Source organism: Salvia hispanica, chromosome 2 (assembly GCF_023119035.1).
Source record: "Salvia hispanica cultivar TCC Black 2014 chromosome 2, UniMelb_Shisp_WGS_1.0, whole genome shotgun sequence".
Classification (NCBI taxonomy): domain Eukaryota; kingdom Viridiplantae; phylum Streptophyta; class Magnoliopsida; order Lamiales; family Lamiaceae; genus Salvia; species Salvia hispanica.
This window is the reverse complement of record NC_062966.1, coordinates 20,525,943-20,542,014: the sequence shown is the minus strand read 5'-3', so window position 1 is coordinate 20,542,014 and position 16,072 is coordinate 20,525,943. Positions and strand designations below refer to the sequence as shown.

At 34.2% G+C, this 16,072-nt stretch overlaps 1 protein-coding gene across 1 annotated transcript; it reads right to left on the bottom strand.

The window, feature by feature from the left end:
• Positions 1-605: 605 nt before the first annotated feature.
• On the bottom strand, positions 606-2,980 carry LOC125204264 (succinate dehydrogenase subunit 7A, mitochondrial-like). The gene is made up of 4 exons (XM_048102862.1): positions 2,818-2,980; positions 2,630-2,698; positions 1,496-1,598; positions 606-892 (listed from the first exon to the last, which is right to left on the bottom strand). Exons 1-4 carry the CDS (start codon positions 2,869-2,871, stop codon positions 828-830), a joined length of 291 nt encoding a protein of 96 aa, XP_047958819.1. The 5' UTR covers positions 2,872-2,980; the 3' UTR covers positions 606-827.
• Positions 2,981-16,072: the final 13,092 nt, after the last annotated feature.

Here is a 16,072-nt window from a genome sequence, read left to right as displayed (position 1 = left end):
CTCATTTAATAATCGACTAAAGATCAATTTTTGCTCTAAAATTTTTTTTGGTCTAATACATTAAGATCTTTTGGTCTTTATCATATTGTTTTAGTATATTTTGGTCCTCAATATATTTTTTTAGTTCAAAAAAAAACATTCTCGTTAAAATTAGTTAAAATTTTGATCAACTTAATAACTAATTATAATCAAACCCCCTTTTTTCCCTTTTTTAAAAAATTTTTTTGGATCTCATGCATTAAGCTTGTGATCTTGTTTGGGAAAAAACAATTGTTAGGGGAAAAAATTAAATTTTTGAATCAAAAAAATTTTGAGACCAAAATTTGTTAATCTTAATAATTTAACCCATTTAACATTACAAATTAAGTTAATGACTTCTTACTAGCAAAAATTTTCAAACGACTTTTTGGGTAGTGGTATATGAATAACTAAATCATAACCCGATGACCAAATCTTAAAATAGTTGAAGTGTAAATATGCTTTAAGCTCATAATCTTTAATTAAAAAATGTCAACGTGAGGGACTTAAAATATCAACACTAATTTTGTTGAACTTAATATAATATTACTAGGATGACAGTCATTTGAGATATTTCTGGAGTGAGATTCAACACAAAATGGAATACTATAGTTTGTGATATTAAGCAAGTTAATGCAATAAATTGTAGATCTGTACAATACAATACGATACAGAAAATCTTCAACTTGCAATCTTGTAGCTAAAAAGCACAACCGAGTTTTTTTGCATTTATTTCAAACAAGTAATAGAGTTCGAACAAGTTGCTTGAGCAAAAATATCAAACTGACTGATCGGGCAGGCGCACACTCTTAAGTCGCCTTCTTACGAGCTTCCTCTCGCCTAACTGCTCTATCATAGATCTCATAGCAGCATCCTGAGCACAAGCATCACAAAAAAGAAGAGAGAGAGGTCAGATACCCTGTTAAATGACAAGAAGCTAGACAAACCTTATTGCATAGTAACTCTTTTCAACAATCGAAACCACAGTAAAACGATTCCCCCTCTTGAAGTAAGAATTTCAAATGGAGTAGAACGCAAAAGTCCTTATGGCTTGATACAACTGATGACTGCTTAGATAATGGAGTACTTTACAAAAGGTTTGCAGCATATTATATTGCATACATAAATACCAAAACACTTCCACTGAGCTGTTTTACAGTAAAACTAAGAGTAAGTTTTCGTAATGCTATATATCAAATATATGAGGCTGGAAACACAAGCATTTCTATGGATTTGCTTGTCAGTCATAATCCCAGCTAAACGTTTTAGAAGACTAGGTGATCAAGTTAATTCATATTTAGAAGCATTGCTAGTGTCAGTACAAAATCATCGGGATAGCTGATAACGACATGTTTCAGGTTTATCGGTCAACTACATTAATAAACTGCTAGAAGGAGAAAACCATACAAGAAAGAGCTATAGAGCCTAAGGAGTAGATACAATCGTATGGGGAATTGGTGTTAAAGGATAAACATACCAGCTACAACTACAATGGTGAGAATATCTCCTACAACTTTGAGTCGCCGTACTCCTTGCTTATGTGATTTGAAGCGTTTTAGAGAAGAGTCCTCTGCCAAGAGCTGAAAAACAATTGAATCATTCAAGATATGGTAAATACCACATGGGACAAAAGCCACAAATGCATGGTGAAATATACAACAGCCAGGAAAAAGATATCATCATGCAAATCTTTCTGGAATCTTATCAACTCAATCATACCACATTGCAAGCAATAAAACATACTAATTCAGACCCTCGATATAATTTCCAAATACATATAGATGGAGAGAAAGAAAGAAGTGATCACTGAAACATGGAAGATGCATACAACAAAGTGATAGGGACCCATGGCAGAAAACATTTTATTGGAAATTTATAAAAAAAAAAAAGAACTATTTGAGGGATGAATAGAAAAAAAAAATCAAGAATATCGAAGTTCAAAGAAACAGATAATCATTAGATATGCTAAATGCCCATTAAGAATGTATCCCCCAGCCAGCTCCAATAACAAAAATAGGATATCTCAAGGAGAAAAATAAACTAATCAAATTATGTTGCTTCTTTTCTACAGTAGATTATGACTGAAAAGCATCAACACTCATAACAATTATAAATGAAGCATTAATTAATGCGTACTACCACAGCTGAAACATAACACTGCTGTAATCATTGTAATTTTGTAAATAAGAACCAGAATTGGCACAAGTAAAACAACAAACCCTTTTGTAATTCAATATTATCAATAGATTCAATACAAATTCAAATCCTCTAATTATATCCACAATCCAAAATTCGATCTTGAACTTCAGACTATGATCAATACGAGGCAATCAACTAATTGCTTATCGTTTCTTATTTTCCATCTCGAACCATATTCGGTTGGTTCAATACAGATGAAACATCTAACATCGCACAGAATGAAAAGATTTTCCGCAAACCCAAAAGCTGAAACTCTTAATTTCGGTTAAAAATTCACAATCAATCATAAAAATAGAATCATGTAATTACCCACGCATCAATTCAGATCCAAATATCCACACTAAATACGATCTAGCATGAAAATAAAAATAAATACAATACCAAAATGAAAAAATATATATAAATCACTCACCGCCTTCTCGCGAGTCCCTGGCTCCACATGAAATCCACGCCTTGAGAGCGCCATCGAATCATTTGATTTCTGCACAAATTGTCATATCAAACCCATCAAATTTTACAGCTTGATTATTTCCACATTTGAACACCGCGATTAAAGTGGGGAGAAAAAACCCAATTGAAATGCGAAGCTCGTAGATGTACCTGGGAATTGAACCGGAGGGCGGAGAGAGCGGTTTTGTTGAGTAAAAACGCCATGTTTTTCACTTATTTTCCTCTACAAGGGTTCAGATAGAAGAGGCAGTTTGCTGAGATTTGTGCACAGTATATTGATGTAGGAAGCTTTCTTCTTTTTATTTTCGAAATAGCCCAATTGTTTCTGTATTATCACTGTTGACCCTCTCTTTTTAATCTGAAGCTGGGCCAAATACGGCCCGACCCGAATTTAGCCCCGCCCGCGAATCATTTGAATGAACACGGTGGCGCCACGTAAGCACAAAACTGTTGGTAGCAATAGAAAACTCACAAGCGCACAAATATGGAAATTGAAACCGCATTTCTCTATACAAAAGCAAGAATAATTGTTGATGGCGTTATGAGGAGTAATCTTTGTTGGAAGACGTTCAAACACCCGCCTCTTCTCCGTCCCTCGTCATTTTCCAACATCACACAATGTCTCTGCTTCAATCCCTTTGCTCAAGCCATCCCCTATTCCTCGCTATAAATCGGGTATGAATAGGGGTGTGCATTCGGGTTTCGGTTCGGTTTTTCGCCCAAACCGAACCAAACCCGAAAAACCGAATTTAGGCTAAAACTATAACTGAACCCAAACCGAAAAACCGAAAATAAAAAAATCGAAAACCAAACCTAAAAAACCGAATTAAACCGAAAAACTGAAATCTGTACATATGTAAAAGGGGAGTTTTAGAGATATTTACAGTACTGCCATTTGGAATTAAAAATATAATTGAATTAAACCTGATTTTATAATTAATATTGTGCATCTTACCTAGTTATATATAATTAAACTTCAATTCCATGCATATTAGAGAGTCAAGGACGCTACATATTCCCTAATGAGTAATACGTTTATTTAGTGTTTTAATTTCACTCAATCCCTATAAATGTTATTCATTATTTATAATGAATAAAAAATGGGGATATTACAACCATTAGTAAAATACATTTATTTATTGTTTTGTTATCTATATCTATATAGGGGCATGTTAGGGTGTCATCACCTCTTAAAATAACACCATACCACCATTCCTAGCCAATCATCTGTACACGTGGACGAATAATAAGCTGCCACGTGGCAAAAAAAAAATCTGGAAAAAGACGGTCAGCAATTTGCTGGTCTTTTAACTAGCAATATTTCTTGTCTAGCAATATTCGACACACTATACAACAATCTATAGATTGCTGTATAGCGGTTGTAATATTGTTGTGTAGCGTTATAATATTGCATGTATAAGTGGTGTCACGGTGTCATTTTAAGAGGGGTTGTCATTTTAACACAAACCTATCTATATATCTTACAAAAAATTTAAAATAATGACATTTTAGTTAAAAAAGTTTATTTATCTATTAAAAATATATTTATTATTTAAAAGGGTCAAATAGTTATAACTCATTTACACAAACGTTTAAAACTAAAATACTCCATTAATACGCTTTTCATGAAATGAAAAAGGAATCCCAAATTGAAAATTTGAAATATAATGCGTGAGTAATGGGAGGTGATCATGGGAGCCTTTGGCTTTTCACTTCTAATAACCTCCATTATCTTAATTTTATTATTTATGATGTTGTAATTTCACGTCTTTCTATATTCTCATTTTGTGCCTTTTAATTTTGTGCCTATAAAAGGCTTGGAATAGTATATGGATTACACACTAATAAAAGCATTTTTCTCCTCATTTTAATTGGAGAAAATAAGTTTTCATCATTATGGTGCAATTATACACAAACCGGCAGCAACAATACAAAATCAATTGATTCAAATCCTTTTTTATTACTAGCAGATTATAACGTGAAAGGTCAAACAATTTGTAACTCATTTGTTATTAATTAAATTTATAACAAATAATATTGGATTAAATTCACTAACTATACAAAAAGCTACCCGTTTTCTATACATTTGACTTGTATAAGGATGATTTACTGAAATGGAAATAAGAAATTTGATTCGACTTTGTTCTACAAAATAATTGAGTTCTACCAAGCAAAGAAGCTTGAATAATTGATGGAAATTCATTCTTGCTAGGGGCAACTTCAACAATACGTCAACTCATTGTTGAGATTGAATTAGCTCCAACCATTCTGCAAAAGGTATCATATTTCATTTTTTTGCTATTTTTTATCTATGTTTATTATGTTGAACTATAGCACTAATCTCAAATGAGTAGTATGTTTTTTTTTTCTAATGTTGCAAATTTCATTTACACTATTGCTTCTTTGTTTGTTGAATAGAGAAAGGGAGAGAAGTAACTAATTGAGCTGGCCGACGAGTAAAGTTTGGGTGTGAAGATGTTTGTTGTCCCAAAAAAAAAGCCACGTAAATATTTGACGAAGAAGATGAGAATGGAAGCTTTTTTTGCTAGGATATATCGGCTAATAAAGTTATCAAATGTCCACATTGCACAAATGAGTTAGAATTATAAACGTGTATAATTGTATAATTAGTGGCTGATTATATGAATAGATTCCATCATGGAAATATATGTAATGGTAGAGGCATCTTTTAAGGCTATATTATAGGGATATTTTATTTTTAAAAAATAATATGCAATATTGGAAACAATTTTTAGGTCTAGATATTAGGGACATGTATTATTTGATCATAATCGATGCTAAATTGCTAATCAACCAACAATTCTCAATCATTAATTTTAATAGAGATTTCGTACACTTTTTGAATGGTCCGTATTAATCTTGATCAATATAACAATGAGAGGATTGCCTGTAGTTTTGTAATTAGAGATTTCAGAATAGAGATTTGTACTCTGAGTTTCCTTAGTTACATTTAATGTTAAAAATAAAACAAATTAGTTTTAACAGAACACTATAATTAAGAAATTCAAATTTGTTTTAGTTTTTTATTTTTTAAACAATACACTATTATTCATGTTTGACAATTTCTATTATATATAAATTAGTTGTGATTCACTTAAAAATTACTCCCTCCGTCCCTTATTAGAAGTCACACTTTGACCGGGCACGGGTTTTAAGAAATGTAAAGAAAAGTTGGTTGAAAAAGTTAGTGGAATGTGGGACCCATTTTTTTATATTGGTTTTATAATAAAATGTGAGTGAATTGAGTTAGTGGAATGTGAGACCTACTTACCATTTATGGTAAAAATGAAGTGTGACTCTTATTTGGGAACGGACCGAAATGAAAAAGTGTGACTCTTAATAGGGAACGAAGGGAGTAGTAAAGATGATTATTTAATTTAATTATTTGTTTGGTTTAATATTATTAATAAAAAAAATACTAATGTTAAATTATGTATAGTTCAAAAATAATAAAACATCTAATAATAACTTATTTGAGCCTTCATATATGTATTTCATTCCTTCTATTACATTCCTAGCACCTGTGAAACATAATTATTCGATTAGATAGAATACAAGTCCACCTTCAACAAAACACTACTTCTGGCTCCAATAAATAATACCATTGGGTGAATAGATGCTTGGATGAATGCAAGCAAGATTTTTTTTTTGTTTACCGTTCACATAGCCATATTGTAAAACACTTTTTTGATATGAGCATATAAACAGATTTGCAGCCAAGATTCAGGTAAAAAAAAAACCTCTACTATCAGTAAGAATTATCAAGTAGGCCGACCCAATGTAAGATATCGAATATAGATCTAAAATCCCCCAAAATAGAATAAGTGATCAACAAAGTAAAATTGAACTGGGACGGAGGGAGAATTTTATTAATCTTTGGCTCATTTGTTGGTCATGGTAAATATATTTTAAAGTTAAGGGTTTAGAATTTAGGTTTCAAGGTTTGAGTTTTTAGTGTAAAGGGTCACTATAATGCAATGAAATGAAGTTCGACTAGGAAGTGTCTCACCAGTGCAATCTTAAATTATAGCTTTTGATAAACAATATCTTAAATCTCATTAGGAGAAGTGGTAATTATACATTCTTTAGGATTTTTTGTTTTGGTGATGTTAGAACTATTGTTCAATTATATTATAATTTTTGTTTTGATCTTTAATGCCATTGGAATCTATCTTAAGCAATAATATGTGGAAGACTCTTAAATTTTGTGACAATAATGAAAAATAGACATTTTGCATATGAAAATAAATATTATTTTAGACAAAAATAAAATAAAATGACACAACCAGAATTTAGAATCAGTAAATTAAATAATTATTTTTTATTAAATAGATTTATTAAGAATAAGTAATATTTATACACTAATAAAATTTACTACTTTTATCAAATGTATTGTTGTACACGTTTATAATATATTTACAATTTTAGACCTATATAATAATATTGTTTTCTATTTCAAATAAATATTTCATATTTTTGAAGAAAATAAATGGACCGTGCATAGCACGGGTGTGATACTAGTTATATAAATACTAGTTATATAAAAGACTGAAAAACCGTAAAATCTAAAACCGAAAAACCGAATATTCTAAACCAAAAATCTTTAGGGTTTTAATTTCGAGTATAATTAAATAATAGTAGCATATATATATAATTCAGTTTTTCAGTTTTTCGGTTTTTTTTAACCGAACCGAATCGAACCGAACCGAAAAACAGAAATTTTTCAAATTTCAAAACCGAAAAAACCGAACCGAATTTCAAAATTTCGGTTTGGTTCGGTTCGGATATTCGGTTTTCGGTTTTTTTTCTCACCCCTAGGTATGAACATATCATACATGTTTTCGATTTAATATTCTGCGTTGCGGCTTTAATTTTTTGTTGATGTTATTTTTTTTGGTAAAATCTTCAAAGTTTATAATGTGATAGTATGGTTTTTCTTTTCCGATGACCAAGTTTAGAGTGTAAATTTGGAGAGTAGAGTTCGACAGTGTTTGAATTTGAATTTTTTTTTTCATTTCCAAGAGTGAGATTGTCAATTCGAGCGGCAAATGGATCAGCTGTGTGACATCCCTAACTTGAAACATGCATCATTTTGCATATTGACATATTTTTATTTATCTTTGTATATTTATGTTATTAGTTGTATAATAAATATTATATATATGATATTTATATATGTTACATAAATATTAAAAAGGTATAAGGTGTGCATGGGAGTATGTGTAACATCCCTGATCCAAAATTAATTTGTATATTAAAATATTTTATTGTTATTGATATGGTAGACATATTCATCTAGTTATTAATTATAAGAATAATAGAATATATAAATCATACATTGTATAATTGAGTAAGCAATTTAAGTAATAATAGTGGAATGATATATACGTATAGTATAATGTATTAAACTAATTATACCAATATGTGTACATCAGTACATGGAAAGAAATATAAATATGCAATTGCGGCAACTTATTAACCTCAAAGAACACATGAACTACACGTGTGCATATATAATTTAACTATAAATTAATTCTCTAAATAGTAAACATGATTTTTTTTAAGTAAAAATATCGGCCATATATATTAGAAAGGAGATTAGATTTGGTCAGGAGAGGAGTCTGTAAAACCGACATATTACATGAGAGAAATGGGAGATATGTTGTATGAGAAGGTGAAAAAAAAAGTTAGGAGATAGAAAAGGGAAACTAGCTACGAGAGTTTAGCGATTTAGTAGAAATAGATAAAATAAATTTGAGAGGAGGAATTACTCATACGTAGCATTTATATACGATCGAAATTGCAAATCAGGAGGAGTTGGAGATTCGATTAAAGTACCTATCTTAATCAGGTGTGTATAAATCACATTTTAAATTTTACATATTTTATGTGATTGATTGTTATGTGTTAAATTGGAGTGAATATTTGAATTATATGATGTGAGCCTAAAATGGTATGTGTTTTTTGATATTGATGTTGTAAATAATGTAGATATGTGATTTGTGCAATGAATATGTTTATCGACAGTATTGGAGTTATTGATGGAATATATGGATATGTAATTAGTGCAATGAATATGTTTGATGTATGGTATTGGAATTATTTGAATCATGGGATTAAAAAGGATATGTGACGGTCTTGCTCTGTATCTGATATACAATGACAATGGACTTACGGATCATATACAATGGCAATAGACCTACGGGTCATATACAATGATAATGGACCTAGGGGTCGAAGAAAATATGCAAAGAGGGACCTTCGTGGAAAGGTCAAATCAAAGAGGGGCATTCGTGGAAAGGTCAAATAAATATAATGGACCTACGGGTCGTATACAACGGAAATCTCGGGCAGATACCAGGCCTGATCTGTCACAAAATAATAAAAAGAATGGAGAGGCATATGCATATGAATATTAAATTGTTTGTGATATTTATTATTTCCGGTGATATATTTTGGTGAAAGAATGAGTTTGATATTTTTGTGTGAAATTAAAGTTAAGGTTTATATACACTGAGTTGTGGCTCATATAAACCACTAATATTTTTCAGGAAAGGAATAAGATATCAATGATGCGTGGGTTGATGTGAGTTACAGTTATTATAAGGGTCGGTGGCTGACGCATTTTGGCAACTTCTCTTCCTCATCATTTTTGCATATAGATAAATGTATAGTATATAGAGTGGTGAGAGGGTCCCACTACGGTTTAGAATGTTTTGAAATATGTACTCGATGAATAGTGGTTTTTGAAATTATATAATACTCCCTCCGTCCCAGAAAGATTGTCTCAGTTCATTTTTTACACTCGTTTTATAAAAATAATAATAAATAGGTAAAGTTGAAAGAGAGTAAAATAAAAGAAAGAATAATGTAGGTAAGACTATTCTCTACATTATTCTCTCTTTTATTTTACTTTCTCTCTACTTTAACTATTTATTATTATTTTTGCAAAATGAGTGCAAAAAATAAACTGGGACAATCTTTCTGGGACGGAGGGAGTATGTGGATTTTATGTAGTTGACACGTGGATTATTTATTTTAAATTTTGAATTTATTTATAGTAAGTGTATAAGTCATAAGGGTTGAGGTGTGACAAACTGTAGATAGTAAGCCTCTGAATAAAGAAAGTGGGGAGGGATCATTCGAGAATCGGAAGGTTAAGATGCTTTATGATGGGGAGTGTCCTTTATGCATGAGGAGATAATCACAAAGTTGAAACGATATTTTTCGTGATCGTTGGATCGAATCATGATATATTATCGGATTTATTAGTGTTTTGAAAAGGCCTTTTACCTCGAATCATGTTGTTATCAGGTTAATATGCTGAGAGAAAGTGGGGAGGGATCATTCGAGAATCGGAAGGTTAAGATGCTTTATGATGGGGAGTGTCCTTTATGCATGAGGGAGATAATCACAAAGTTGAAACGATATTTTTCGTGATCGTTGGATCGAATCATGATATATTATCGGAGTTATTAGTGTTTTGAAAAGGCCTTTTACCTTGAATCATGTTGTTATCAGGTTAATATGCTAAGAGAGAGGAATGAAGGATACAGAACTATTAAATTCGTGGACATATGCTCGGATGAGTATGTTAGGTTTGGTATACTGAAAAACATGTTTCGAGCAAGTTTCGCTCGAATAGAATCTTGCTTGTATACGTAAAACTCTATAATCCACTTTTAACCCGATTTAGTATTATTCGAGCAGTCTCGCACGAATAGAATCACTATTATTATTACATTGTGTTTGCTTGTGCATTTATAAGATGTTTTACAAACATTTAAATGCATAAGTAAACAAAGTCTAAGTCTTTTTTGCTTAGTAGACCGGTTGGGGGCGGCGTCCACTTTAAGGTAACACGGTCAGATCTATGCAATGCTTTGCAAAAGAAAAGAAGAATTTCACAACCTAGATAGGCTTTGGTTTACCTATCGTGAAAGGTTGCAATGTCACGTCCGCGTATTTCTAAGCCTTACCGAAATAAGATGACACATTGGTGTGGTATAGCACTGAACGGATCTAACTGACAAGACGTGTCTTTAGGCTTATCTACTCAAAGACTAGGTCTTGATAAAATACTATTTCTTAATCTACATATGTTAACATTGAACATACGGTATTGTGATTATGCACTACTTTGGCTTATCAAATGGTGCGGGATTTTTCGCAATCCAATAAGCCCGGCATATTGGGTAGTGGTGATTAATATCTAGCATGCTAGGATTGCTATTATATTGAATCGTAGCGCCGTAGAGTGAGTCTCGCTTTGATAATGTCCTTCAAGAGTGAGCTCGAACAAAGTTTTATTATTCTAAAAAATTGGCCAATTGGAGTTTTATTACTCTATGAATAATAAATAAATGTTTCTTACTAAGTCCCACTCTTGGAATCAATAAGATATTAATTAATTAAATCCATAGTATGCATTAATTAATTAATGGACATTTATATCTTAAGCGCGGGAAATAAATAATAAATAACGGAAACCCCGGACTTTGTAATTTCGGTTTTGGTTTGGGGAGAGTTCAATATTACTTAGGGGCCGGTAAAAATATTCCAATATAAGCTTGTATTAAATTGGTTTGGGTTAAATTTTAAATTAAAAAAAAAGCTTTAATTGGGGGGCCCATATCCAAAACCTTCCATAGATCCACTGGGCCCATAAGGGAAAAATATAAAAGGGGAATAAAGGAGAAAAAAGAATCCGCAATTTTTTTCAAATTTTTCAAAAATTTCAAACTCTCCCAAATTTGGGGAAATTTTAATTCCCTCCTTTTTTTCCCAAAAGGTTTCTTCTCTTTTTTTTATTTGGGGCCCAGTTTTTGATAAAAACCCACCCCGATATCGGAAAACCGGGAACCAAAAAGAAGATCCGCATTAGTATTGAAGATCATCACATGGGAAGGGGCGAGCAATCGGCGATTCTTTGGGGAATCAAATGGTTTAATTTCTAACGTAGAAATCATGTTTAGGATTTACTTTCTAGAGCATGAATTATTTGCGTTCTAGCATGCAATTATCTCTGTTTAACATGTGAATTGATTAATCGCATTCGCAATAGTCCTTGCGATTTATTTGTTTTGTCAAGTCTTCCACGGGCAGGGCACCAAACCCCGGGTATAGCCCAGAGGATAATCAAGGTCTTGATTCGAAACTGTATGTTCTCCCCCTTTTTTTAGTTATTGCTATATTGATTGGTTTTGTCAATCTTGCAAAAGAATCTTTAGGTTATCTTTTTTTTGGCTTCAAGGGCAGAGCCAAGGTTGTCTAAAATGATGAAATGCAATGTTAGTTACAACAAACATGCTTCTTTTGGTTCTTTGTAGCTAATTTTTTGATTTTCCTCCAAATACAGGTAGTGGGATAAATCCACGCAATTAATCGGATGGCACTTTGTAAAAGATGTTGAGGTTAATATTTATGTGTTTAAACTCTTTGAGTTCTAACTCTTAGTTTCATGTAAACTCTATTTCATTTTACATGTTCGTTAAATCTTCCTATAATGGACTCCTAGTACTCTCGATGGTTGATGTCCTATCTACTTTACTTGTGGCTTTAAGGTAGTTCACACGTTCTAGATGTTTGATATAGCTATCCCATGTAATGCTAGTCATGTGTGCAGATAAAATTTTATATCATCAACTTAGAACTGCAAGTTCAAACCTCCCCCGAACGGCATTCACTCTTTACAACAAGTAGTACTATTAAATTTGATGAGTGTTTATGCAACCTTATCGATACTATTATGGTCGATGCTTGAATGCATAAATAAACATTTATGTATATTTTTGTAGTTGATATATGCATACAAACTTCTCATAGAATAGGTAGGTCCAAAGGGAAATTTTCTTAAATTTGGGGGTTAAGTTTGTTGAGTTACCTTTCAAATTTGGAATATAACAAGAGATTTCACAAGGCGGGGCTTTCCCAAAACTTTAGGGAAGCGGTTGGTTTTGGGATGGGTTTTTATGCCATTAAAAAATACGAACCTGTAAGTCCATCTTGGGCGCCTTCAAATAATGTGTTGTTACCCCGTCTTTTTCCTCAACCGGAAGCTTGTTTCATCTTTTGAGGAACCGATGAAAAGTGTGACCAACGGTTTTCAAGAATTCGAACGGTAGGGGTTTTTGGGCTAAATTGTTGGTTTTAGGGAGTTAAAAGAGATAAGGGATTTAATACAATCCAAAAAGGGAATACAAAAAGAACCGAAACGAAAAAACAAATGGAAATCAAAACTAAAAACCCGTAGAACGGGGAAATAGCCGAGTCGGGGGTTCTTTCCCCCAAGAGAGATACCCCCTTAGTCCCCTTTTTCGGATTGGTGTTTGGGCCCCCAAAGAAAAAAGGGGTTGCGTCGGGGGGGGGAAAGGCCCCCTACGAAATTTCCGGGTTTGGAGGAGGAGAGGGCGAGTTGGGGCCGGAAGAACAATGCAAGAGAGAGAGAGAGCAGTTTATAATGCTTTTTTAGTTTTTTAAAGGGAAAAGATGGAATGGCTAGCCTATTTATGGTTTGGAAACTCGGGGGGGTAAACGGCCATAATGGCCATTTAATTTTGACCCCCCCCGGCCGTGGGCTCGCGCAGTTCGGGCGTTAGGGAGCCGTTAACCCTGAGTTTAGGGGCCCAGTCAGAAGTTTTGGGTTCGCCCGTGGACTATCGTGTCGGCCCGGGGCTTCCGTGTCATTTTGGCGAGGGGGGCATCCCGTTTTGGTCACTAGACTTCCAACCCCCAACTGGGCCCCAAGCAGGGCCCCCGACCGCCCAAAAGAAGGCCCAAAAGACCAATTGCCAAGACCCAGTTTCCAAGTCCAAGCCCAAGGAAAAGGGAAAGGACACGGGCACGGACGAGCAGGCGAGGGGGCCGGGCTCGGGCTCGAGGCTCGGAGGCTGCGCGGCACAGCGGCCCGTGTGGGCTTTGGCTGAAATTTTTTGTCATATAATTTTCTTAATAATCCTTTTTTAAATACTAGTTTAAAAAGGGTTTTGTAATTTCCAATGGGGATAATTAACTCTCTTAATTTTTCCCCTAAGCTTCTCTCATAGCTCATTAAGTTTGCAATTTTGCATAACTTTAATCCATTATTACTCCCCGAACCCATTTGAGAAAATAAAAAACCACGGTCTCTACTCCGAACGTAGATCGACACTATATTATTTAATTTCACAAAATTAAATACCCAATTGAAAATTAAAAATTGGTCAAAGTTCTTTTGACCGGGAAAGTTTCCCAACAATCCCCCACTTTAGTGGGAAATAGCCAAATGAAAAATGCAGCACAAAAATTTCAACCCTGGTATATAAGCATAAGGGATGGAGCTTTTTTTTTAACCCTTTCCCAAAGGCCCAACGCCATCGGATACACGGGGGCCCTTAGTAGCGCGATGCTTTGAACTAGCCCCCAAACATTTCCCCGAGACAAGGGTGTTAACACTTAAACACCTAAAACCTCATCCTTCCCACTTTTTTGTGCCCCCAGGCCTTGGACACCATTTTAATTCAAAATTTTAATTTGGGCCACACTTCCCCTTACGGGGGTGATTCCTACTCGAGTATTTTCCCCTCCTTTCCTTTGAGAACCCAAATCCCCCTTTGAGACCCTTAAGAAATTTAAAAAGTCATAGACTTATCCCCAACAGTTTTTCCCAAACACTCTATTTTTCTCAGGGGAATAGATGTGGGATAAAAGGTTTCTCCCCCGAACTCTCATATTTATTTTTCCCCTTAACCAAGTTTTTGGGGACTTAGTCATCATGGTTGGGTTCCCCTTTTATGACAATTCTTTAGTTTGTGGATTTAAAACCCTTCCCTCTAGAAACTTATTCATTTGATCACTTTAAACCCCTTTTGGGTTTTAAATCCGCGATTATCTTTTGACTTCACATAGTCTTGTAATCGCCCTGTTGTGATCAAATGTCTCACAATGTCCTTCCGAATATGGGGGTTTCCCGTTATGAAATTGTTCGCCCTCCCGATAGTGGCTTGGCTACCCTGTTGAACCCTTTGGTGGCCCGGCTTGCCCCAAACCCCGGAATATCCTCAAGGAAGTTCTTAAGCCATTTCCTTTTTCCCCCGGCTTTATCTAAAGCTATAAATTTCCCGTTCCATAGTTGAACGGGTTAAAACGTTTTGTTTTTGGATTTCCATGAACAAACACCCCCCCCAAAAGTAAAGACGTATCCACTTGGAAAGTGAGTCCTTATTGGGATATCCAATTCGCATAAAAGGCTTCCCCTTCAAGTCCCGGGGGATTCAAAAAGTGTAGCCCATGATTTTGAGTATTTTTTAAATATCTCAAAACTCTTCCCGGGGTCCCCAATGCTTTTTCGGGATTATAGGTGTGACCCCAACTTGTTTCACGGCAGGTTGCCCGGCCGAGTGAAATTTGGTTAAGAAATAATACCCAAATTTCCGGTGCATATTCTTCTTGTGCAACGGGTTCGCCCTTGTTTTTGCTCAAGTGAACATTGTTCAATTGGAGTTTTCCTGGAGCCATCATGGCATTGAATTTCTTCAATATTTTCCCTAAACAAAAGAGTTTGGGAAGATGATTCCTTTGGATGTTCTTAGAATTTTCTTTCCCAAGAATTACATCGGTTAGACCCTGTTTTCATGTAAATTTCTTTTAAAGGCTTTTGTCTCGTTAATCATTTAGTGGTCCCCCTGATTAACATGTCATCAACGTAGAGAGCACTATAACGTACCCATTATTAGTGCTCTTAATATAGACACATTTGTCACACTCGTTGTTTTTAAAAACCCTTTGATAACATCACATTATCAAACTTCGGAAAAAGGTTTAACGGCGCTTGTTTTAACCCAATAGGGGGATTTAAACCCCCGGGCATACCTTTTTCTTTGCCCGGGCACTAAAACCCTTGGGGTTGTTCCGTATAGATTTCATCCTCTAGTTCACCATTTAGAACGCAATTTTAACATTCTTTGATGAATCTCAAGTTTGGAATGAAAAGAACGCGAAAGCACTGGATAGATGTAATCCTGGTTCGGATGAATAGGTATCGAAGAATTCATGTCCTTCCTTTTGTTTAAAACCCTTTACAACTAGTCGGGCTTTATACTTACCCAAACGTTCCATGGGGCCTTAAATTTTTTTTTAAGCACCCATTTGCCCCCAAAAAGGGTTTTCCCAAAACCTTGGGGAAAAATCCCAACCCCAAGTGGGGTTTTTAGCATAATTAGTCAATTTCGTTTTGGGCCGGTTTTCTCCCCAATTTAACCCCCCCGGGCCATCAATTTACTTTTATTGACGTTTCTTCATCCAACATAAAAGCTAAGAAAAGGGGGGACCAAATTTTTTTGGGTTTGCCCCTTTACTACCACGCCTTAACCCAAATCATTTGGATCATTTCCAGTTTCGCGATTTA